Source organism: Rhinoraja longicauda, chromosome 34 (genome assembly GCF_053455715.1).
Source record: "Rhinoraja longicauda isolate Sanriku21f chromosome 34, sRhiLon1.1, whole genome shotgun sequence".
Lineage (NCBI taxonomy): Eukaryota > Metazoa > Chordata > Chondrichthyes > Rajiformes > Arhynchobatidae > Rhinoraja > Rhinoraja longicauda.
Window position 1 is genome coordinate 4072123 of NC_135986.1, and position 25000 is coordinate 4097122.

General features: G+C 49.1%; 1 protein-coding gene across 1 annotated transcript in view; it reads left to right on the plus strand.

The window, feature by feature from the left end:
- The window catches only part of LOC144609291 (chloride channel protein ClC-Kb-like), an 82560-nt gene that overhangs the window by 28438 nt on the left and 29122 nt on the right, over positions 1-25000 (plus strand). The window contains 10 exon segments of the mRNA XM_078427722.1: positions 102-230; positions 4518-4646; positions 5905-6044; positions 8319-8396; positions 12808-12886; positions 14617-14742; positions 16456-16540; positions 17211-17312; positions 19336-19420; positions 22847-23026. Coding sequence (XP_078283848.1) covers positions 102-230; positions 4518-4646; positions 5905-6044; positions 8319-8396; positions 12808-12886; positions 14617-14742; positions 16456-16540; positions 17211-17312; positions 19336-19420; positions 22847-23026 — 1133 coding nt within the window.

Genomic DNA, 25000 nt, shown 5'->3' on the forward strand with positions numbered 1-25000 from the left:
GCTGACTGATTAGCACGCAACACAAAAGCTTTTCACTGTACCTCAGTACGTGGGACTGTGAACTAAATTGAACTGAAGGGACGTGTCCTGTTGTCTCCCAGCTTTCATGCTGTTCGTCAGGAAACAGGTGCTGAAGATCGGCGAGGACTGGATCTTTCTGTTCCTGTTGGGCCTGTTAATGGCGACCATCAGCTTCAGCCTGGATGTCATCACCTCCAAGTCCCAACGAGGTAACTCTAAAGGGCCTGTCCAACTCAGGCGGTTTTAAGGCGACTGCCGGCGACTAGGCTGTCGCCGAACGTTCGCCGGGGTGTCAATAGACAATAGACAATAGGTGCAGGAGGAGGCCGTTCGGCCCTTCGAGCCTGTACGCACCGCCATTCAATGTGATCACGGCTGATCATTCTCAATCAGTACCCCGTTCCTGCCTTCTCCCCATACCCCCTGACTCCGCTATCCTTAAGAGCTCTATCTAGCTCTCTCTTGAATGCATTCAGAGAATTGGCCTCCACTGCCTTTTGAGGCAGAGAATTCCACAGATTCACAACTCTCTGACTGAAAAAGTTTTCCCTCATCTCAGTTCTAAATGGCCTACCCCTTATTCTTAAACTGTGTGTGGCCCCTTGTTCTGGACTCCCCCAACATTGGGAACATGTTTCCTGCCTCTAACGTGTCCAACCCCTTAATAATCTTATACGTTTCGATAAGATCTCCTCTCATCCTTCTAAATTCCAGTGTATACAAGCCTAGTCGCTCCAGTCTTTCAACATACGACAGTCCCGCCATTCCGGGAATTAACCTGGTGAACCTACGCTGCACGCCCTCAATAGCAAGAATATCCTTCCTCAAATTTGGAGACCAAAACTACACACAGTACTCCAGGTGCGGTCTCACTAGGGCCCTGTACAACTGCACACAGTACTCCAGGTGCGGTCTCACTAGGGCCCTGTACAACTGCACACAGTACTCCAGGTGCGGTCTCACTAGGGCCCTGTACAACTGCAGAAGGACCTCTTTGCTCCTATACTCAACTACTCTTGTTACTCCTCTTGTCGCGGGCACGACCGTGAGGAGTCTTCAAAGAATCGTGGCGGATCTCGGAGCATCGCGGACAAATTTACCCGCTAGAAATTTCTCGGCGACAGCTGGCTTGTCGCCAGGTATCGTAGCTTATTGCGGGCGCTGTCGAATGCTGTCCCCAGGTTTGCTATGTTGCCACAGATGCGTTTAGAAGCACGTAATATTAAATTAAGAAAGGGCATTTGAAGACACCAGAAGAAGGAAGCATGCAGGTACAGCAGGCAGTGAAGAAAGCCAATGGAATGTTGGCCTTCATAACAAGAGGAGTTGAGTATAGGAGCAAAGAGGTCCTTCTGCAGTTGTACCGGGCCCTAGTGAGACCGCACCTGGAGTACTGTGTGCAGTTTTGGTCTCCAAATTTGAGGAAGGATATCCTTGCTATTGAGGCCTTGCAGCTCTTGATGTATGCCTGAATCGACATTATAATTCAAATAAAGTAATATCCTTTATTTATAATACTCTCCTAGATACTGACATTCCGTCATCAGAATCATAGACGAGCATGGGAGGACGAACTGAACCAACTCATAATGCAAGATATATGGGATGAAAGTTTACAACATATACACCAATGTTCATTAAATACTAGACATTCCTTAATACAATTTAAAATAATACATAGACTACATTATTCGAAGACTAAATTAAATAGGATTTTTCCTAGTATCTCTCCAATTTGTGATAAATGTCAATTTCAAGAAGCTAATTTAACTCATATTTTTGTAACTTGCATAAAAATGCAAAATTTCTGGTTGGATATTTTTTAAATAGTTTCTAAAGTTATCGACAAGCAATTGGATATGGATCCAAAATTAATAATATTAGGATTATCAGAACATATTACAAACTTTACAACAAGTCAGGTACATTTTCTTGATAACAGTTTAATAACTGCGAAAAAATTAATACTTAAATTTTGGAAAAAACCAATAACCCCCACAATTAAAATGTGGACTATGGAAATGACAGAGACCTTGCATTTGGAAAAAATAAGATTTGCCTTAATTGACAAACCTGATTTATTTTTTAAAATATGGTCTCCATTTATTGAATTTTTAGAAAAGTAAATGGGTTTGACACAGGACTAAAATAAAAATTTTAAATTAAAAGTTGAAACTTGAGTTTAGGGTCGGATGTACAATTGTGGTTATTGTCTCCCGGATCTACCCCCTTTAATTTTTATAGTTATAACTTTTTTTTTAATTCTCTCTTCCCAATAGTTTATAGTTTGTTTTTTTTTTCTTCTTTATTTTTATTTTCTCTCTTTAAAAATTTAAAAATTGAAGCTATGTAAGAACTTTGTAACAAATTTGTCGTTTATTTCTATCTGTACATATGCTTTTCAAAAAAAAAAAAATTCCACAAATTCACAACTCTCCGGGTGAAAATGTTTTTTCTCACCTCAGTTTTAAATGGCCTCCCCTTTATTCAAGATTCAAGATTCAAGATACCTTTATTTGTCATCCAAAAAAACGATTTTTTTGGACGAAATTCAGTCACCCACAGTCCAACAATAAAACATTAAATTAGGCAGATTACACAATAAAGCATTAAAATAGGCAAATTACACAACCCCAAAAACACACACAAAAAAGAAACATCCATCACAGTGAGTCTCCTCCAGTCCTCTCCTCACTGTGATGGAAGGCCACAATGTCTTTTCCCTTCCCCTGCCGTCTTCTCCCGCGGTCAGGTTGTTGTGGCTGCAGGCTGCACCGGACGGTGAAAGGTCCGCAGCGGGCCGACCCAAGCCCCGCGATCCGGGGCGGGCGAACACGCTGCTGCTGCCGCTGCTGCTGCACGTCGGGGCGGTCGTGGCTCCCAACATTGAAGCCCCCGCCCAGCAGAGAAAAATCCCGCGGCCTATTTTAGGCCGCGCCGGACGGTGAAATGTCCGCGGCCCAATCCGGGGCGGGCGAACCCGCTGCCGCTGCCGGAGCTCCTGATGTCGGCATCCACGCGGCCCGAGCCTAAGGCGAGTCGCAGCCGCTCCCGCAGCCTCCGAGGACGGCCGGCTCCGCTGATGGTAAGTCAGATCCGCGGGCTCTGCGAACCGGAGCCCTGGAGGCCGCCAGCTCCAGGAGTTGGGCCGATGGTAGGCCGCAGCAGGAATGGAGACAACACCCAGAAAACAAAGGTCGGGTCTCCGTTCGGAAGGGACACATATTCACAATTTTACAGTTCCCCCCCTCCCCCCCACACATACACACATAGTACACAAACACAAAAACACCACATCACATCGACAATTAAGACACAAAAAAACAACAAAACACAAAGACAAATGGACCGCAGGTAAGCCGCAGCTGCTATGGCAGCGCCGTCATTTTGTAGATCACATTCTTAGACTGTGTGTGTGTGTGGCCCCTGGTTCTGGACTCGCCCAACATTGTGAACATTTTTCCTGCATCTAGCTTGTCCAATCCTTTTATAATTCTATACGTTTCTATAAGAGGGGTCCAGTCGCCAGTTTTTCGGCGACCTGCTGCGGCTATTGCAGTCACCGGCAGTGGCCTAAAAAATCGCCCAAGTTGGAACAGGCCCTTCAGGCCCATGTTATCCACTTCGGCGGCAAAAACAAGGAGGCAGATTATCATCTCAATGGTGTCAGGTTGGGTAAGGGGGAGGTGCAGCGAGACCTGGGTGTCCTTGTACACCAGTCACTGAAAGTTGGCGTGCAGGTACAGCAGGCAGTGAAGAAAGCTAACGGCATGTTGGCCTTCATAACGAGAGGATTTCAGTACAGGAGTAAAGAGGTTCTTCTGCAGTTGTACAGGGCCCTGGAGAGACCACATCTGGAGTATCGTGTACAGTTTTAATCTCCTAATTTGAGGAAGGACATCCTTGTAATTGAGGCAGTGCAGCGTAGGTTCACGAGATTGATCCCTGGGATGGCAGGACTGCCATATGAGGAAAGATTGGAAAGACTGGGCTTGTATTCACTGGAATTTCGAAGGATGAGAGAGGGGGATCTTATAGAAACATATAAAATTATAAAAGGACTGGACAAGCTAGATGCAGGAAAAATGTTCCCAATGTTGGGGGAGTCCAGAACCAGGGGCCACACACACACACAGTCTAAGAATAAAGGGCAGGCCATTTAAAACTGAGGTGAGAGGAACTTTTTCACCCAGAGAGTTGTGAATTTGTGGAATTCTCTGCCACAGAGGGCAGTGGAGGCCGATTCACTGGATGGATTTAAGAGAGAGTTAGATAGAGCTCTAGGGGCTAGTGGAATCAAGGGATATGGGGAGAAGGCAGGCACGGGTTACTGATTGTGGATGATCAGCCATGATCACAATGAATGGCGGTGCTGGCTCAAAGGGCTGAATGGCCTCCTCCTGCACCTATTTTCTATGTTTCTATAGTCTTGTCATTTTGTGCTTGTGAATGACTTTTTGTCTCTGGGTTTTTTTCCGCCCCCATCCCCACACCAGCTAACCTCTGGGTCTACGACAGCTTGGAACATTACCCGTTCCTCCAGTACTTCTCCTGGGTCCTGTACCACATCTTCCTGACGACATTGTCTGCTGGCGTCGCCAAATACATCTCGCCCCAGGCAGCGGGTATGTGCCACCACGCGCTTCGATGGGATGGCGCAGCGGGTAGAGCCGCTGCCTCACAGCGCCCGAGACCCGGGTTCCATCCCGACCACTGCGCCACCGTGCCGCCCACGTCCCTCACGAAGAACGTGCAAGCTCCACGTACCTGCACACGCACACACTCGCTCGCACGCACACACACAAACACACACACACATATGCACACACGCATAAACAGGCACAAACACAAGCACAAACACACGCACACATGCGCACGCACACAAACACAGGCACACACACAAACACTCACACACACAAACGCACGCACGCACACGCACAAACACAGGCACACACAAACACTCACACACACAAACGCATGCACGCACACACACAAACACACACACACACACACACACACACACATAAGCACACACACACACACACGCACAAACACACGCACAACCACAAGCACAAACACACGCACACATGCGCACACACACAAACACAGGCACAAACACAGGCACACACAAACACTCACACACACAAACGCACGCAAGCACACACACATAAACACACACAAACACACGCACAAACACACGCACACAAACACACGCACAAACACACGCACACATGCGCACACACACACACACAGGCACAAACACGCACACACACAAACACACACAAACATACACACACGCACACATGCGCACACATGCGCACACACACACACACACGCACAAACACACGCACAAACACAAGCACAAACACACGCACACATGTGCACACACACAAACACAGGCACAAACACAGGCACACACACAAACACTCACACACAAACGCACGCAAGCACACACACATAAACACACACAAACACACGCACAAACACACACATACATAAACACACAAACACACACACGCACATACACACACGCACACACACAAACACACACGCACACACGCACACGCACATAAACACACAAACACATAAACACACAAACACACACACGCACACACACGCACATACACACACGCACACACACAAACACACACACACACGCACACACACACATAAACACACACTCACACACGCACACACACAAACACACGCACAAACACACGCACACACAAACACGCACACACACACACACACACATAAACACACACGCACACACACACACCGCTGGAACCAGGGGGGTGTGGCGCTGCGTGGCGGCTGTTCTACTGTTCCGTGGATGAACCAGCTGACCGGGCCTTGCTTTCCCCCGCGGCCTGCTGCATCCAGGATCCGGCATTCCCGAGCTGAAGGTTACTCTCCGCGGGGTCGTGCTCGACGAGTTCTTCACCTTCCGCACCTTCCTGGCCAAACTCATCGGGATCATCTGCACACTGGCAGCCGGCAGCACCATCTTCCTGGGCAAGGTGGTAAGTGGTGGACCTGAACACTGGGCCGGGCGATGGTGGGTGTGGCAACGGGCTGGGCAAGGCTGGTCTGAGCGCAAGGCAGTGAGCACTTCAATGCTTCAATGGTTCAGTTTAGGGCAGGAGTCCAGAACCAGGGGTCACAGCTTAAGGATAAGGGGGAAGTCTTTTAGGACCGAGATGAGAAAACATTTCTTCACACAGAGAGTGGTGAATCTGTGGAATTCTCTGCCACAGAAGGTAGTTGAGGCCAGTTCATTGGCTATATTTAAGAGGGAGTTAGATGTGGCCCTTGTGGCTAAAGGGATCAGGGGGTATTGAGAGAAGGCAGGTACGGGATACTGAGTTGGATGATCAGCCATGATCATATTGAATGGCGGTGCGTACAGGCTCGAAAGGCCGAATGGCCTACTCCTGCACCTATTTTCTATGTTTCTATGTTTCTATGTTTCTATGTTTCTATGTTTCTATGTTTCTATGTTAGGTCAAGTTAGTTTAGCTTAGTTTAGTTTAGTTTAGTTTAGTTTAGTTTAGTTTAGTTTAGTTTAGTTTAGTTTAGTTTAGTTTAGTTTAGTTTAGTTTAGTTTAGAGATACAGTGCACAGACAGGCCCTTCGGCCCACCGGGCCCGCGCCGACCAGCGATCCCCGCACATTAACACCATCCTACACACACTGGGGACAGTTTTCACATTTACACCAAGCCAATTGACTTACAAACCCGCACGTCTTTGGAGTGTGGGAGGAAACCGAAGATCTCGGACTAAACCCACGCGGGTCACGGGGAGAACGTACAAACTCCGTACAGACGGCGCCCGTGGTCAGGATCGAACCCGGGCCTCCGGCGCTGCAAGCGCTGTAAGGCGGCAACTCTACCGCTGCGCCACCGTGCCGACATTCGAATAGGTCGGCAACCTACACTTGCCAGTTGGGCTAGGGTGGTCAAAACGTCTTTGGGCATATTGACCCCCCCTCTCCCCTCCCCCGCTCCAAATCTGTCTCTCTCATCCCTTAATCTTGGAGTCATCATTGACTGTGTCGGAAGGAACTGCAGACGCTGGTTTAAAACCGGAGACAGGCACAAAAAGCCGGAGTAACTCAGCGGGTCGGGCAGCGTCTCTGGAGAGAAGGAATGGGCGACGTTTGGGGTCGAGACCCTTCAAGGGTCAATGGTCCGTTGTTGACGATGGGGTAGGTGATCACGGGTTACACAGTGAGTGAGGCCCAGCGCACAAATTGGAGGAACAGCACCTCATATTTCGCTTGGGGCAGCTTACACGCCAGCGGTATGAACATTGACTTCTCTAACTTCAAGTAAACCCTTGATTTCCCTCTCTCTCCATCCCCTCCCCCCTTCCCAGTTCTCCGACCAGTCTGACTGTCCTTCTTTACATTTATTTCTCTTTGGTCCTCCTAGCTAACAATGATCTATTCTACATTTTCCTTGATCTCCATCCCCTTTGTCTCGTTTTCACTCCTCACACATCCTTAACTAGGATTAATTCCCGGAATGGCGGGACTGTCGTATGTTGAAAGACTGGAGCGACCAGGCTTGTATACACTGGAAGTTAGAAGGATGAGAGGAGATCTTATCGAAACGTATAAGATTATTAAGGGGTTGGACACGTTAGAGGCAGGAAACATGTTCCCAATGTTGGGGGAGTCCAGAACCAGGGGCCACACACAGTTTAAGAATAAGGGGTCGGCCATTTAGAACTGAGATGAGGAAAAACCTTTTCAGTCAGAGAGTTGTGAATCTGTGGAATTCTCTACCTCAGAAGGCAGTGGAGGCCAATTCTCTGAATGCATTCAAGAGAGAGCTAGATAGAGCTCTTAAGGATAGCGGAGTCAGGGGGTATGGGGAGAAGGCAGGAACGGGGTACTGATTGAGAATGATCAGCCATGATCACATTGAATGGCGGTGCTGGCTCAAAGGGCCGAATGGCCTCCTCCTGCACCTATTGTCTATTGTCTTACCTCTTCTGTGCCTCCCTCTCCCCTGATTCTCAGTCTAAAGAAGGGTCTCGACCGAAACGTAGCCCATTCCTTCTCTCCAGAGAATATTTTATTCTTAATCCTTTACTGTAAGTTCGTGTTGCCACTTGCTAGTGGAGCACCAAGCCAAATTCCTTGCATGTGTACACATTTGGCTAATAAAATTTAATCAATTCAATTCAATTCAGAGACGCTGCCTGTCCCGACGAATTGCCGCGGCTTTTTGTGTCTGTCTTCATCCTTGACTGCGTTGCCCTGATGTTCTTCCTCATCCTAATTTACAGGGCCCGTTCGTTCACATGGCAACCATCCTGGCCACGTTACTGGGACAGGTCATGGTGAAGTTTGCGGGCACCAAAGAGGTAGGCAATCCTAATGCTTCATGTAGGAAGCAATTGCAGATGGTGGGAAGGGCACGGAGAAGATTTGGTAGGCCCCTGGGGAGTGTTGTAGAGCAGAGGGACCCAGGAGTGCAGGTGCAGGTAGGGTTGCCAACTGTCCCGTATTAGCCAGGACATCCCATATTTTGGGCAAATTGGTTTGTCCCGTACGGGACCACCCTTGTCCCGTATTAGGCCCGGGGGATGCTGTAGGCCCGGACACTGGAGGCCCGAACGCTGTAGGCCCAGACACTGTAGGCCCGGACGCTGTAGGCCTGGATGCTGTAGGCCCGGACACTGCAGGCCCGGATGCTGTAGGCCCAGACACTGTAGGCCTGGACACTACAGGCCCGGACGCTGTAGGCCCGGACACTGTAGGCCCGGACACTGTAGGCCCGGACACTGTAGGCCCGGACACAGTAGGCCCGGACACTGTAGGCCCGGACACTGTAGGCCCGGACACTGTATGCCTGGATGCTGTAGGCCCGGACAGTGTAGGCCAGGAGGCCCAGGCTCCGCCTAACAGAGGTTGCATAGCAACCAGCCTCCCGGCCCGGCCGGCCGCCATTGGTGGAGCGGGAGCACATGACCGCTGGCTGGGTGAGATAACGTGGGGCGCGGGGCGGTGACGTCACCTTTTGTCCCTTATTTGGGAGTGAGAAAGTTGGCAACCCTACGTGCATGGTTCCTTGAAGGTGGAGTCGCAGGTAGATAAAGGTGGTCAAAAAGGCTTTTGGCAATAGACAATAGACAATAGACAATAGACAATAGGTGCAGGAGGAGGCCATTCAGCCCTTCGAGCCAGCACCGCCATTCAATGCGATCATGGCTGATCACTCTCAATCAGTACCCCGTTCCTGCCTTCTCCCCATACCCCCTCACTCCGCTATCCTTAAGAGCTCTATCCAGCTCTCTCTTGAAAGCATCCAAGGTCACGTTGCAGTTGTATAAGAGGTTGGTGAGACCACATTTTTAGAATGTTGTGTTCAGTTCTGGGCACCATGTTTACGGAAAGATATTGTCAAGCTGGAAAGGGCGCAGAGAATAGACACAAAAAGCTGGACAGGCAGCATCTCTGGAGAGAAGGAACTGGTGACGTTTCGGGTCGAGAGCCTTCTTCACCCTGGCCCACTGCCTACTCCAGCTTTTTGTGTCTACCTTCGGATTAAACTAGCATCTGCAGTTCCCTGTTACACAAGGACGCAGGGGAAGATTTACGAGGATGTTGCCAGGACTAGAGGGTGTGAGCTACAGGGAGAGGTTGAGCAGGCTGGGACCATTCCCTGGAGCGCAGGAGGATGAGGGGCGATCTTGTAGAGGTGTACAAAATCACGAGAGGAATAGATCGGGTAGACGCACAGAGTCTCTTGCCCAGAGTAGGGGAATCGAGGACCAGAGGACATGGGTTTGAGGTGAAGGGGGAAAGATTTAATAGGAATAGCTTTTTAGATTTAGATTTAGAGATACAGCGCAGAAACAGGCCCTTCGGCCCACCGGGTCCGCGCCGCCCAGCGATCCCCGCACACTAACACTATCCTACACACACTAGGGACAATTTTTACATTAACCAAGCCAATTAACCTACACACCTGTACGTCTTTGGAGTGCGGGAGGAAACCGAAGATCTCGGAGAAAACCCACGCAGGTCACGGGGAGAACGTGCAAACTCCGTACAGACGGCGCCCGTAGTCGGGATCGAACCTGAGTCTCCGGCGCTGCATTCGCTGTGAGGCGGCAACTCTACCGCTGCGCCATCGTGCCGTTTCACACGGGGGGTGGTGGGTGTGCGGAACGAACTGCCGGAGGAGGTAGTTGAGGCTGGGACTATCCCAACGTTTAAGAAACAGTTGGACAGGTACGTGGAGAGGACGGGTTTGATGGAATATGGGCCAAACGCGGGCAGGTGGAACCAGCAGTCACCCTGTACACCAGGACTACCCAAAACACACTGGGTACAATGCACCATTTTGTTTTAACCGAAGCCAATTCAAGTCAAATTTATTCAAGTCAAGTCAAATTTATTTGTCACATACACATACACGATGTGCAGTGAAATGAAAGTGGCAATGCCTGCGGGTCGTGCACAAAAAGAATTACAGTTACAGCATATAAATAAAGTTAATAAGTTACTATTAGTGTCGACAAAAATGTAGTCTCTGGGGTTATAAAAGTTGACAGTCCTGATGGCCTGTGGGAAGAAGCTCCGTCTCATCCTCTCCGTTTTCACAGCGTGACAGCGGAGGCGTTTGCCTGATCGTAGCATCTGGAACAGTCCGTTACTGGGGTGGCAGGGGTCCCTCATGATCTTGCTTGCTCTGGATCTGCACCTCCTGATGTATAGGTCCTGCAGGGGGACGAGTGTAGTTCCCATGGTGCGTTCTGCCGAACGCACTACTCTCTGCAGGGCCTTCCTGTCCTGGGCAGAGCTGTTCCCAAACCAGACTGTGATGTTGCCGGACAGGATGCTCTCTACAGCCCCAGAGTAGAAGCAATGAAGGATCCTCAGAGACACTCTGAATTTCCTCAGTTGTCTAAGGTGGTAGGTACGTGGTACTGGGAACGTGTTACGGAAGCCAAATTAACCTGCAAAACCCGCACGCCTTTGGAGTGTGGGAGGGAACCGGAGCACCCGTAGAAACCCCACGCGGGGCACGGGGAGCGAACGTACAAAACTACGTACAGACAGCGCCCGTGGTCGGGATCGAACCCGGGACTCTGGGGCTGTGAGGCAGCGGCTCTACCCGCTGTGCCACCAGTCTCGATATGCTGACCGCTGACTGCTGGGTCCCTAAGACGTGTATAACAATGTGTTTCCAGATAGTAATTTTTAAAATTTGGTAATTGCGGTCCACCTAATTCAAATTTCCATGTTAATTTTTCCATAGACACTCTTGGCATTTTACCTTTCCAAAGAAAATTTCTCACAATTTTATTCGCAAATGAGTTTTATTTCATCCTTTTATCAAGAGGGTGGAAAAACAGCATGGGTTAAAATTGAAATGGATAAAATAAAAGAACTATGGCCAGAAGAATTTATCTATAAATGGGAAGCGAAGCTATTAGTTAAGGATAAAGAGTCACCCTTGCTAAAACATTTAATTAATATATTGTTGAAAACAGTTAAAGCTAATGATAAAAGATTTTTTCTAACAGCTAAAACTCCATTAGTAAAAAATAGATTACTGCCGTTTGCTTGGAATAATCAAATATTACAAGTCTGGGAACAGAAGGGTATTAAACATATGGGAGATTGCTACGAAGGAAATCATTTTTTGACATTTTCTCAATTGAGAAACAAATATCAAATTCCAGGGAATAGTATTTTTTCTATTATCAATTACAATCTTATTTAAGGGAAAAGTTAGGTAATTCAATGTTTTTATTTCAAATTAAAGGAATTGAATCCCTGATTCAGGGCAAGTCAACTAAAAAAATTATATCTTCAATGTATAAATTGTTACAAAAATCTAGTCCAAAGACAGGAATTCAAAAATCAAGACAAAGATGGGAAACAGATCTGAATATTAGCATCGATGAACGAAGTTGGGAAAGATTGTGTTTAGAAAGTATGAAAAATACTATTAACGTGAGATATAGTTTAGTACAATACAATTTTTTACATCAACTATATTTAACCCCGAAAAAATTAAACAATTTAAAACCAAACTCATCTGAAATTTGTTTTAGATGCAACCAAGACGTGGGTACTTTTTTACACTCTACATGGGCATGTCAGAAGGTAACTCCTTTTTGGAAAGACCTAAAAAACTTTTTGGAACAATTGATGAATAAGATCATACCAATGGATTCAAGGTTGTTTTTATTGGGAGATACAAAAGGAATATTACCAAAGCTAATTTTAGATAAACATCAGGAAAGATTTCTCAAAATAGCAATAGCAGTAGCAAAAAAATGTGTGGCGGTCACTTGGAAAGATCAAAATGAAATAAGATTTGAAAGATGGTTAGCAGAAATGTGTAGTTGTGTCCCATTAGAAAAAGCAACGTATAATCTGAGAAATGGATATGACTTCTTCTTGAAGGTGTGGGACCCGTTCATTTTAAAGCTAGGATTAAGAATTGGAAATATTTAAATTCAGGATTGTTTTGATACCTTTAATAAGAATTTAATAAGAAATTACCCGGAAGTGTCTCCTTCTGGACTCCAGGTTTCTTTCTTTCTCTCTTTCTTTTTCTTTTTCTTTCTTTTTAACTGGGGGGTGGGGGGAAGGGGGGGGGGGGTGGGAGGGGAAATAATACAGAACAATAAGTGTATAATCGAATTTATAATGTAGTTATTATTGCTTACTATGAAATGTAAAATGTATGAGTTCTGTTAAAACTTAAATAATTTTTTTTTTAAAACAACAAAAAAACAATGTGTTTTATTATAGAACAAAGGGCGTAAATATGAGATGCTGATCGCTGGCGCTGCGGTCGGTGTTGCCTGTTGTTTTGTCGCTCCGGTCGGAGGTAGGGATCGCCAACTTCCTCACCCCCAATCCACAATCAGTAACCCGTGCCTGCCTTCTCCCCATATCCCTTGATTCCACCAGCCCCTAGAGCTCTATCTAACTCTCTCTTTTAAATCCATCCAGTCAATCGGCCTCCACTGCCCTCTGTGGCAGACAATAGACAATAGACAATAGGTGCAGGAGGAGGCCATTCAGCCCTTCGAGCCTGTACGCACCGCCATTCAATGCGATCATGGCTGATCACTCTCAATCAGTACCCCGTTCCTGCCTTCTCCCCATACCCCCTCACTCCGCTATCCTTAAGAGCTCTATCCAGCTCTCTCTTGAAAGCATCCAACGAACTGGCCTCCACTGCCTTCTGAGGCAGAGAATTCCACACCTTCACCACTCTCTGACTGAAAAAGTTCTTCCTCATCTCCGTTCTAAATGGCCTACCCCTAATTCTTAAACTGTGGCCCCTTGTTCTGGACTCCCCCAACATTGGGAACATGTTTCCTGCCTCTAATGTGTCCAATCCCCTAATTATCTTATATGTTTCAATAAGATCCCCCCTCATCCTTCTAAATTCCAGTGTATACAAGCCCAATCGCTCCAGCCTTTCAACATACGACAGTCCCGCCATTCCGGGAATTAACCTAGTGAACCTACGCTGCACGCCCTCCATAGCAAGAATATCCTTCCTCAAATTTGGAGACCAAAACTGCACACAGTACTCCAGGTGCGGTCTCACCAGGGCCCGGTACAACTGTAGAAGGACCTCTTTGCTCCTATATTCAACTCCTCTTGTTACGAAGGCCAACATTCCATTGGCTTTCTTCACTGCCTGCTGTACCTGCATGCTTCCTTTCATTGACTGATGCACTAGGACACCCAGATCTCGTTGAACTCCCCCTCCTCCTAACTTGACACCATTCAGATAATAATCTGCCTTTCTATTCTTACTTCCAAAGTGAATAACCTCACACTTATCTACATTAAACTGCATCTGCCATGTATCCGCCCACTCACACAACCTGTCCAAGTCACCCTGCAGCCTTATTGCATCTTCCTCACAATTCACACTACCCCCCAGCTTAATATCATCTGCAGAGAATTCCACAAATTCACAACTCTCTGGGTGAAAAGGTTTTTTTCTCACCTCAGTTTTAAATGGCCTCCCCTTTATTCTTAGACTGTGTGTGTGTGTGTGGCCCCTGGTTCTGGACTCCCCCAACATTGGGAACATGTTTCCTGCATCTAGCTTGTCCGGTCCTTTTATAATTTTATACGTCTCTATAAGATCCCCCTCTCATCCTTCCAAATTCCTTTGAATACAAGCCCAGTCTTTCCTATCAAACATACAAACAAACAAGAGTTTTAGTATATACTTAAGATATGATCCCCCTCTCATCCTTCTAAACTCCAGTCTTTCCAGTCTTTCCTCGTACGACAGTCCCGCCATCCCGGGGATTAACCTGGTGAACCTACGCTGCACTGCCTCAATAGCAAAGATGGCCACCAGGGACCGTTCCCACCGTCAGGCGGTAAAACGCGGGCGTGTGCGGACGGACGACGAAGGCCGGCAAAGCGTGGAGCGGCCCATCGGACGCGGGGACGGTTTTTACTTGACGTTCTCTCTCGGCCTAGCTGGCTGGCTGACTGACTTCTCTGTTGCTCCCCCTCCCCTCCCTCTCCCTCCATCCCCCCCTCCCCCCCTCCCCCCCCCCCCGGCTACACACCTGTCCTCAGGTGTGCTGTTCAGCGTGGAGACAACGGCCACGCACTTCGCCGTGAGGAATTACTGGCGTGGGTTCTTTGCCGCCACCTGCGCCGCGCTGATGTTCCGGGTGTTGGCCGTGGTCAACAACGAGCAAGGTACCGTCGCTACGGAATCGGGGCGGGAGGGGGAGGGGAGGGGGGATGGCGCCGATTCTCCGCGCGGCGTGACCGCGCCGATTTCGTTCAGCGCGGCGACAGGCCGAGTCCGCGTCCGCGCCGATCAGCGATCCCCGTGTTCACGAGTGATAGGAGCAGACATAGGCCATTCGGCCCATCAAGTGGCGCAGCGGTAGAGTTGCTGCCTTACAGCGAATGCAGCGCCGGAGGCTCAGGTTCGATCCTGACCACGGGCGCCGTCTGTAGGGAGTTTGTACGTTCTCCCCGTGACCCGCGTGGGTTTTTCTCCGAGATCTTCGGTTTCCTCCCGCACTCCAAAGACGTGCAGGTATGTAGGTTAATTGGCTGGGCAAATGTAAATATTGTCCCTAGTGTGTGTAGGATAGTGTTAGTGTGCGGGACAATTTACAATTTTTACCAAAGCCAATTAACCTACAAACCCACATGACTTTGGAGTGTGGGAGGAAACCGGAGCACCTGGAGAAAACCCTCGCAGGTCACGGGGAGAACGTACAAACTCCGTACAGATAGTGCCCGTGGTCAGGATCGAACCCGGGTTTCTGGCGCTGTGAGGCAGCAACTCTACCGCTGCGCCACCGTGCCACTACGAGGTCCTATGTTGTAGCAGCAGAATTAGGCCATTCGGTCCATCAAGGATCGACTGGGCTTGTATTCACTGGAACATAGAAGGATGAGAGGGGATCTTATAGAAACATAGAAAATTCTTAAGAGATTGGACAGGCTAGATGCAGGAAAAATGTTCCCCACGTTGGGGGAGTCTAGAACCAGGGGTCACACAGTTTAAGAATAAGGGGTCGGCCATTTAGGACAGATGAGGAAAAACCTTTTTCACCCAGAGAGTTGTGAATCTGTGGAATTCTCTGCCACAGAAGGCAGTGGAGGTCAATTCACTGGATGTTTTCAAGAGAGAGTTAGATAGAGCTCTTAATGATAGCGGAGTCAGTGGGTATGGGGAGAGGGCAGGAACGGGGTACTGATTGTGGATGATCAGCCATGATCACATTGAATGGCGGTGCTGGCTCGAAGGGCCGAATGGCCTCAATAGACAATAGACAATAGACAATAGGTGCAGGAGGAGGCCATTCGGCCCTTCGAGCCAGTACCGCCATTCAATGTGATCATGGCTGATCATTCTCAATCAGTACCCCGTTCCTGCCTTCTCCCCATACCCTCTGACTCCGCTATCCTTAAGAGCTCTATCTAGCTCTCTCTTGAATCTCCTCCTGCACCTATGGTCTATAATAAGGGGTCAGCCATTTTGGACAGATGAGGAAAAACTTTTCCACAGAGAGAGTTGTGAATCTGTGGAATTCTCTGCCACAGAAGGCAGTGGAGGCCAATTCACTGGATGTTTTCAAGAGAGAGTTAGATAGAGCTCTAGGGGCTAATGGAATCAAGGGATGTGAGGCAGGGAGAAAGCAGGCACGGGTTACTGATTGTGGAAGATCAGCCATGATCATATTGAATGACGGTGCTGGCTGGAAGGGCTGAATGGCCTCCTACTGCACCTATTTTTCTATGTTTCTATGTTTCTAAGTGTACCGCGCCATGGGGGATGGAATGCAAGGGGGGGGAGGGGCATTTGAACCACTCGGTCAACTCTTTCCTCTCTATCTCCCCCCCCCTCTCCCCACCCCCCCCCCCCCCCACCCCTCCCCCACCCCTCACCAGAGACCGTTGCAGTTCTTTTCAGCACGAACTGGAGGGTGGAATTTCCCTTTGACTTCCCAGAATTCCTGTCTTTCGCCATCCTTGGGTAAGGAATTCTGGGGCCTAAGCCACAGGGAGAGGTTGAGTTGGCCGGGTCTCTATTCCTTGGAGCGCAGGAGGATGAGGGGTGATCTTATAGAGGTGTGCAAAATCACGAGAGGAATAGATCGGGTAGATGACCAGAGGACATGGGTTCAAGGTGAAGGGGGAAAGATTTAACAGGAATCTGAGGGGTAACGTTTTCCCCACAGAGGGTGGTGGGTGTATGGAACGAGCTGCAGGAGAAGGTAGTTGAGGCTGGGACTGTCCCAACGTTTAAGAAACAAATGGACTGGTACATGGATAGAACGGGTTTGGAGGGATGTGGGCCAAACGCGGGCAGGTGGGACTAGCGTAGCTGGGACGTGTTGGCAAGTTAATCAGTGGGACAGGCAGCTTCTCTGGAGAGAAGGTACGGCTGACGTTTCGGGTCGAGACTGTTGGACAGGTGCATGGATAGGACGGGTTTGGAGGGATATGGGCCAAACGCGGGCAGGTGGGACTAGCGTAGCAGGGACATGTTGGCAAGTTAATCACAGGGACAGGCGGCATCTCTGGAGAGATGGTATGGCTGATGTTTCGGGTTGAGTCAGTTGGACAGGTGCATGGATAGGACGGGTTTGGAGGGAGATGGGCCAAATGCAGGACTGATCTCCGCCACCCTCTCTCGGCTGCAGGGTGATGTGTGGCTGCCTTGCCTGCCTCTACCTCTGGTGCCACAGAAACCTCACCATCTTCCTCACCAACCACAAGAAGATCTCCAGATTCATGGCCGAGAAGTGAGTATCTCTCAAGCGATGGTAAAATCCTGCATCTAGCTTGTCCAGTCCTTTTATAATTTTATACGTCTCTATAAGATCCCCCTCTCATCCTTGTGAATACAAGCCCAGTCTTTCCAATCTCTCCTCATGTGACAGTCCCGCCATCCCGGGGATTAACCTGGTGAACCTACGCTGCACTGCCTCAATAGCTAGGACGCTGGATAGAGCTCTTAAGGATAGCGGAGTGAGGGGGTATGGGGAGAAGGCAGGAACGGGGTACTGATTGAGAGTGATCAGCCATGATCGCATTGAATGGCGGTGCTGGCTCGAAGGGCTGAATGGCCTACTCCTGCACCTATTGTCTGTTGTCTATTGTCTATTGACGTCCTTCCTCAAATTAGGAGACCAAAACTGCACACAGTACTCCAGGTGCGGTCTCACCAGGGCCCTGTACAACTGCAGAAGGACCTCTTTGCTCCTACACTCAAATCCTCTCATTCTGAAGGCCAACGTGCCATTAGCTTTCGACGTGCCACGTTGGGCTGGTGACCAAAGCCTTGGACCATTGAACAATTCCGCAGGTTCGAATCCTAGCTCTGCCTTTGAGGAACTTGAATTGTTTTATTTTTTCATTAAACCTGGGATTTAAAAAGTTAATATCCGGAATGCTGGCTTCGAACCTGCTCTGTTTCCATAACAAGAAGCAACCCTTTGCAAAATGTCCTTCAGAGAACAACATATGGAGCCACAAAGTCATAAAACCAGACAGCATATAACAGGCCCTTCAGCCCACTCTTTCAGTACTAGCCTTCAAGTACCATTTTTAGTTTAGTTTAGCTTAGTTTAGTTTACAATAGACAATAGACAACAGGTGCAGGAGTAGGCCATTCGGCCCTTCGAGCCAGCACCGCCATTCAATGTGACAATAGACAATAGACAATAGACAATAGGTGCAGGAGGAGGCCAATTCTTTGAATTCTCTGCCTCAGAAGGCAGTGGAGGCCAATTCTCTGAATGCATTCAAGAGAGAGCTAGATAGAGCTCTTAAAGATAGCGGAGTCAGGGGATATGGGGAGAGGGCAGGAACGGGGTACTGATTGTGGATGATCAGCCATGATCACATTGAATGGCGGTGCTGGCTCAAAGGGCCGAATGGCCTCCTCCTGCACCTATTGTCTATTGTCTATAAAATAGCTTTTCACTGGGTAAACAGAACTGAACTGAACTAAACTCACATGCACTAGCACAGATACACATACGCACGCAGACACGCACGCACACACAAACACACACACACACACACACATAGACACGCAAACACACACATACAAACACACAAACACACACGCAAACACACACACATGCACACACAAACACACGCACACACGCAAACACACACACACACACACAAACACAGGTATACACACACACACACACACAAACACACAAATACACGCACGCACACACAAACAAAACACACACATACACACACAAACACACACATACAAACACACAAACACACTCGCAAACACACACACATGCACACACGCAAACACACGCACACACACACACACAGGTACACGCATACACACGCACACACACACACACACAAACACAGGTACACGCATACACACGCACAAACACACACACACAAACACACACACAAATATACAAACACACGCACACACACACAAACACACAAATACAATCACACACACACACACACATACACACATGCACACACGCACACACAAACACAAGCACGGACACACAATCACACACACACACGCACACAAACAAACACACGCACAGGCGCACATGCACACACGCACACACAAACACACACACATACGCACGCACACACACACACACACATCGCACACACACGCACACACCCACACATACACACACACACACACAGCACCCGAGGTCAGGATCGAGCCTGGGTCTCTGGCGCTGTGAGGCAGCAGCTCTACCCGCTGCGCCACCGTGCCGTCAAGCCAATATGTGGAACTAAAAGCAGTAACTTGTGTCCCTGCAGCAAGATTCTCTTTGCGGGCTTTGTTGCCCTGGTCTTGGCCAGCGTGACCTTTCCCCATGGAGGCGGTCAGTACATTGGGTCGCGGGTGAGTCACGAGTCCAGTTTCATAGCTTCGCCAGGTCTCGGAGCAGAATCCAGGCCATTCGGCCCATCGCCGCGTCCACTCCGCCGTTCAATCGTGGCCGATCGACCCCTTCTCTCTCAGCCCCAGTCTCCCATGTAAACCAGCATCTGCCGTTCCCTCCTACACACAAACCCCCCCCCCCTGCCCTGCCATCGACTCCATCTACGCCTCGCGCTGCCTCGGCAAGGCCAGCAGCCCAGACCATCGCACAAACCATTAACTCCATCTACACCTCGCGCTGCCCGGGCAAGGCCAGCAGCGTAATCAAGGACCAGTCCCACCCACCCCCCCGGCCACTCCCTCTACTCCCCTCTCCCATCGGGGCAAGAGGTACAGAAGCGTGGAAACTCACACCTCCAGATTCAGGGACAGTTTCTTCCCGGCTGTTACCAGGCAACTGAACCATCCTACCACAACCGGAGAGCAGTGCTGAACTACTATCTACCTCATTGGTGACCCTCGGACTATCCTTGATCGGGCTTTGCTGGCTTTACCTTGCACTGAACGTTATTCCCTTATCATGTATCTGTACACTGTGGACGGCTCGATTGTAATCGTGTATTGTCTTTCCGCTGACTGGTTAACGCGCAACAAAAACTTCGTGCTGCGCGTTGGAGCAAAATAGAAAGTCCAGGCAGAGTTAATATTCAAAGTCATCGGCGATTTATTAAACTGGTGTGTATCAGAGGACCAGTCAAAGCCGATCTCCCAAGTGTGACTTTGGTGCAGTTTTTATTCTCGTTGACAACAAGATTACTTCGGAAACCCGACACCAAAACGGGACTTTAATTGCAGAAACTTGATCGAGAACAAAACGAGGTCTTGCACAGAAACTTGACAAGCAGTAAAACGAGGTTCCGATTCACAGAAACTAGACTGACGATAAAACGAGGTCTTGCGCGGAAACTTGACAAGCAGTAAAACGAGGTCTTGCACAGAAACTAGACTGACGATAAAACGAGGTCTTGCACAGAAACTTGACAAACAGTAAAATGAGGTCTTGCACAGAAACGTGGCAAGCAGTAAAAACGAGGTTCCGATTCACAGAAACTAGACTGACGATAAAACGAGGTCTTGCTCGGAAACTTGACAAACAGTAAAACGAGGTCTTGCACAGAAACGTGGCAAGCAGTCAAACAAGGTCTGAATTTACAGAAACTAGACTGACGATAAAACGAGGTCTTGCACAGAAACCTGACAAGCAGTAAAACAAGGTCAGAAGTACAGAAACTAGACTGACGATAAAACGAGTTCTTGTGCAGAAACTTGACAAACAGTAAAACGAGGTCTTGCGCAGAAACTTGATAAACTATAAAACGAGGTCTTGCGCAGAAACTTGATAAACTATAAAACGAGGTCTTGCGCAGAAACTTGACAACAGTAAAACGAGATCCGAATTTGCAGAAACTAGACTGAAGATAAAACAAGGCCTTGCGCAGAAACTTGACAAACAGTAAAACGAGATCAGAATTACAGAAACTAGACTGACGATAAAAGGAGGTCTTGCACAGAAACTTGATAAGATTTAGATTTAGAGATACAGCGCGGAAACAGGCCCTTCGGCCCACCGAGTCCGTGCCGCCCAGCGATCCCCGCATACTAACACTATCCTACACACACTAGGGACAATTTTTACATTTACCCAGTCAATTAACCTACATACCTGTACGTCTTTGGAGTGTGGGAGGAAACCGAAGATCTCGGAGAAAACCCACGCAGGTCACGGGGAGAACGTACAAACTCCGTACAGACGGCGCCCGTGGTCAGGATCGAACCTGAGCCTCCGGCGCTGCATTCGCTGTAAGGCAGCAACTCTACCGCTGCGCCACCGTGCCGCCAAGGTGTAACCAGTAAAACGGGGTCTTGCACAGAAACGTGGCAAGCAGTCAAACAAGGTTCTGAATTTACAGAAACTTGACTGACGATAAAACGAGGTCTTGCGCAGAAACTTGACAAGCAGTAAAACGAGGTCTTGCACAGAAACTTGACAAACAGTAAAACGAGGTCAGAATTACAGAAACTAGACTGACGATAAAAGGAGGTCTTGCGCAGAAACTTGTCAAACAGTAAAACGAAGTCTTGCGCAGAAACTTGACAAACAGTAAAACGAGGTCTTGCACAGGATGGAACTCAGAAAGACTTAATTACGAGACAAACTGAATGAGATGATTATCCACAGATCTACCTTAGTTAATAGCAGGTTCAGTTTTCTGTCACAAACGATAACAAATCGATGACATTATCAATGAAGTTCCTTGAACCTGGGTGTCCTCTATGGTTACGCTTTGTCTGCGGTCCCCTGACACCACAAGAACACGCCCACGGTGGCGCAGCGGTAGAGTCGCTGCCTTACAGCGCCTGCCGGGTTCGATCCCGACCACGGGCGCTGTCCGTGCGGAGTTTGCACGTTCTCCCCGTGACCTGCGTGGGTTTCCTCCCACACTCCAAAGGCATACAGGGCTTGGTTTAAAGAGTAAATTGTCCCTGGTGTGTGTGTGTGTGTGTGTGTGTGTAGGATAGTGTTAGTGTGTGGGGATCGCTGGTCGGCGCGGACACGGTGGGCCGAAGACCCAGTTTCCGCGCTGTATCTCTAAACTAAACTAAACACAATCCACACCCCGTTTACTAATTTTAGATTTAGATTTTAGATTTAGAGATACAGCTCGGAAACAGGCCCTTCGGCCCACCGGTTCCGCGCCGCCCAGCGATCCCCGCACACTAACACTATCCTACACACACTAGGGACAATTTTTTGTAACATTCATTTACCCAGTCAATTAACCTACAAACCTGTACGTCTTTGGAGTGTGGGAGGACACCGAAGATCTCGGAGAAAACCCACGCAGGTCACGGGGAGAACGTACAAACTCCGTAGTCAGGATCGAACCTGAGTCTCCGGCACTGCATTCGCTGTAAGGCAGCACTTCTACCGCCGGGCCACCGTGCCGCCACTATTATTATTATTAGCCCCCACTATTCCTTACCTGACACGTCACTATAAATCAAAGTGGGCGGTCACGGTGGCGCAGTGGTAGAGTTGCCGCCTTACAGCGAATGCAGCGCCGGAGACCCGGGTTCGATCCCGACTACGGGCGCCGTCTGTACGGAGTTTGTACGCTCTCCCCGTGACCTGCGTGGGTTTTCCCCGAGATCTTCGGTTTCCTCCCACACTCCAAAGACGTGCGGGTTTGTAGGTTAATTGCCTAATTGGCGTAAGTGTAAGTTGCCCCTAGTGTGTGTGTGTGTGGGATGGTGTTAGTGTGCGGGGATCGCTGGTCGGCGCGGACTCGGTGGGCCGAAGGGCCTGTTTCTGCGCTGTATCTCGAAAACTACAGAGGTCGATGGCAATGGGTCGCTTAGGAGACTAAATCCTCTTTGGGCTTTCAGCTCACCATGAAAGAGCTTCTGGAGACGTTCTTCGACAATCGAACGTGGGGCTCCGACGAGCAGATGTTGGAGAACAACACCCGCCATCCTCCCAACCCAACCTACGACGCCAAATGGCTTCAATGGACCCACTCGAGGTTGTCCTCCCTCGAGATGTTGACCTTCTTCATCGCCCTCAAGGTAACGGCCTCCATTTTGACTTCCCGCAGGGCGGGAAACAGGCCCTTTGGCCCGCCGAGTCCCTTCCGACCACCATCCCCCCCCCCCCCCCCCCCCACCCCACCCCCAACACTAGTACTGTCCTTCAGACTATTACCTGAATGGTGGCCGATTAGGAGAAGGGGAGATGCAACGAGACCTGGGTGTCGTGGTACACCAGTCATTGAAAGTAGGCATGCAGGTGCAGCAGGCAGTGAAGAAAGCCAATGGTATGTTGGCATTCATAGCGAGGGGATTTGACTTTAGGAGCAGGGAGGTTCTGCTGCAGTTGTACAGGGCCTTGGTGAGACCACACCTGGAGTACTGCGTACAGTTTTGGTCTCCTAATCTGAGGAAAGACATTCTTGCCATAGAGGGAGTACAGAGAAGGTTCACCAGATTGATCCCTGGGATGGCAGGACTTTCATATGAAGAAAGACTGGATAGACTCGGCTTGTACTCGCTGGAATTTAGAAGATTGAGGGGGGATCTTATAGAAACTTACAAAATTCTTAAGGGGTTGGACAGGCTAGATGCGGGAAGATTGTTCCCGATGTTGGGGAAGTCCAGAACAAGGGGTCACAGTTTAAGGATAAGGGGGAAGTCTTTTAGGACCGAGATGAGAAAGTTTTTTTTCACACAGAGAGTGGCAAATCTGTGGAATTCTCTGCCACAGAAGGTAGTTGAGGCCAGTTCATTGGCTATATTTAAGAGGCAGTTAGATGTGGCCCTTGTGGCTAAAGGGATCAGGGGGTATGGAGAGAAGGCAGGTATGGGATACTGAGTTGGATGATCAGCCATGATCATATTGAATGGCGGTGCGTACAGGCTTGAAGGGCCGAATGGCCTACTCCTGCACCTATTTTCTATGTTTCTATGTTTCTATGTCCTACACACGCTAGCGAAGGAGGATGAGGGTTGATCTTATGGAGGTGTCCAACATCATGAGAGGAATAGGGACAAGATGAGAGATGAATATTTATTCACAAAATGCTGGAGTAACTCAGCGGGTCGGGCAGCATCTCGGGAGAGAAGGAATGGGTGACGTTTCGGGTCGAGACCCTTCTTCAGACTGACGTCAGGGGGGCGGGACAAAGGAAGGATATAGGTGGAGACGGGAAGATAGAGGGAGATCTGGGAAGGAGGAGGGGAAGAGAGGGACAGAGGAACTATCTAAAGTTGGAGAAGTCGATGTTCATACCACTGGGCTGCAAACTGCCCAGGCGAAATATGAGGTGCTGTTCCTCCAATTTCCGGTGGGCCTCACTATGGCACTGGAGGAGGCCCATGACAGAAAGGTCAGACTGGGAGTGGGAGGGGGAGTTGAAGTGCTCAGCCACCGGGAGACCAGTTTGGCCAACGCGGACCGAGCGTTGGTGTTGAGCGAAGCGATCGCCGAGCCTGCGCTTGGTTTCGCCGATGTAAATAAGTTGACAAGTTTCTGAATAAGAGTTGAATACGTTTATTGGCCAAGTAGGGCGGCACGGTAGCGCAGCGGTAGAGTTGCTGCTTTACAGCGAATGCAGCGCTGGAGACTCAGGTTCGATCCTGACTACGGGTGCTGCACTGTAAGGAGTTTGTACGTTCTCCCCGTGACCTGCGTGGGTTTTCTCCGAGATCTTCGGTTTCCTCCCACACTCCAAAAGACGTACAGGTATGTGGGTTAATTGGCTGGGCAAATGTAAACATTGTCCCTAGTGGGGTGTAGGATAGTGTTAATGTGCGGGGATCGCTGGGCGGCACGGACTTGGAGGGCCGAAAAGGCCTGTTTCCGGCTGTATATATATGATATGATATGATATGATATGATAGAACTATCATATGGCGGTGCAGGCTTGAAGGCCGAATGGCCTCCTCCTCCTGCACCTATTTTCTCTGTTTTGATGTGACATTTTTTAGTTTAGAGATACAGCGCGGAAACAGGCCCTTCGGCCCACCGAGCCCACACCGACCAGC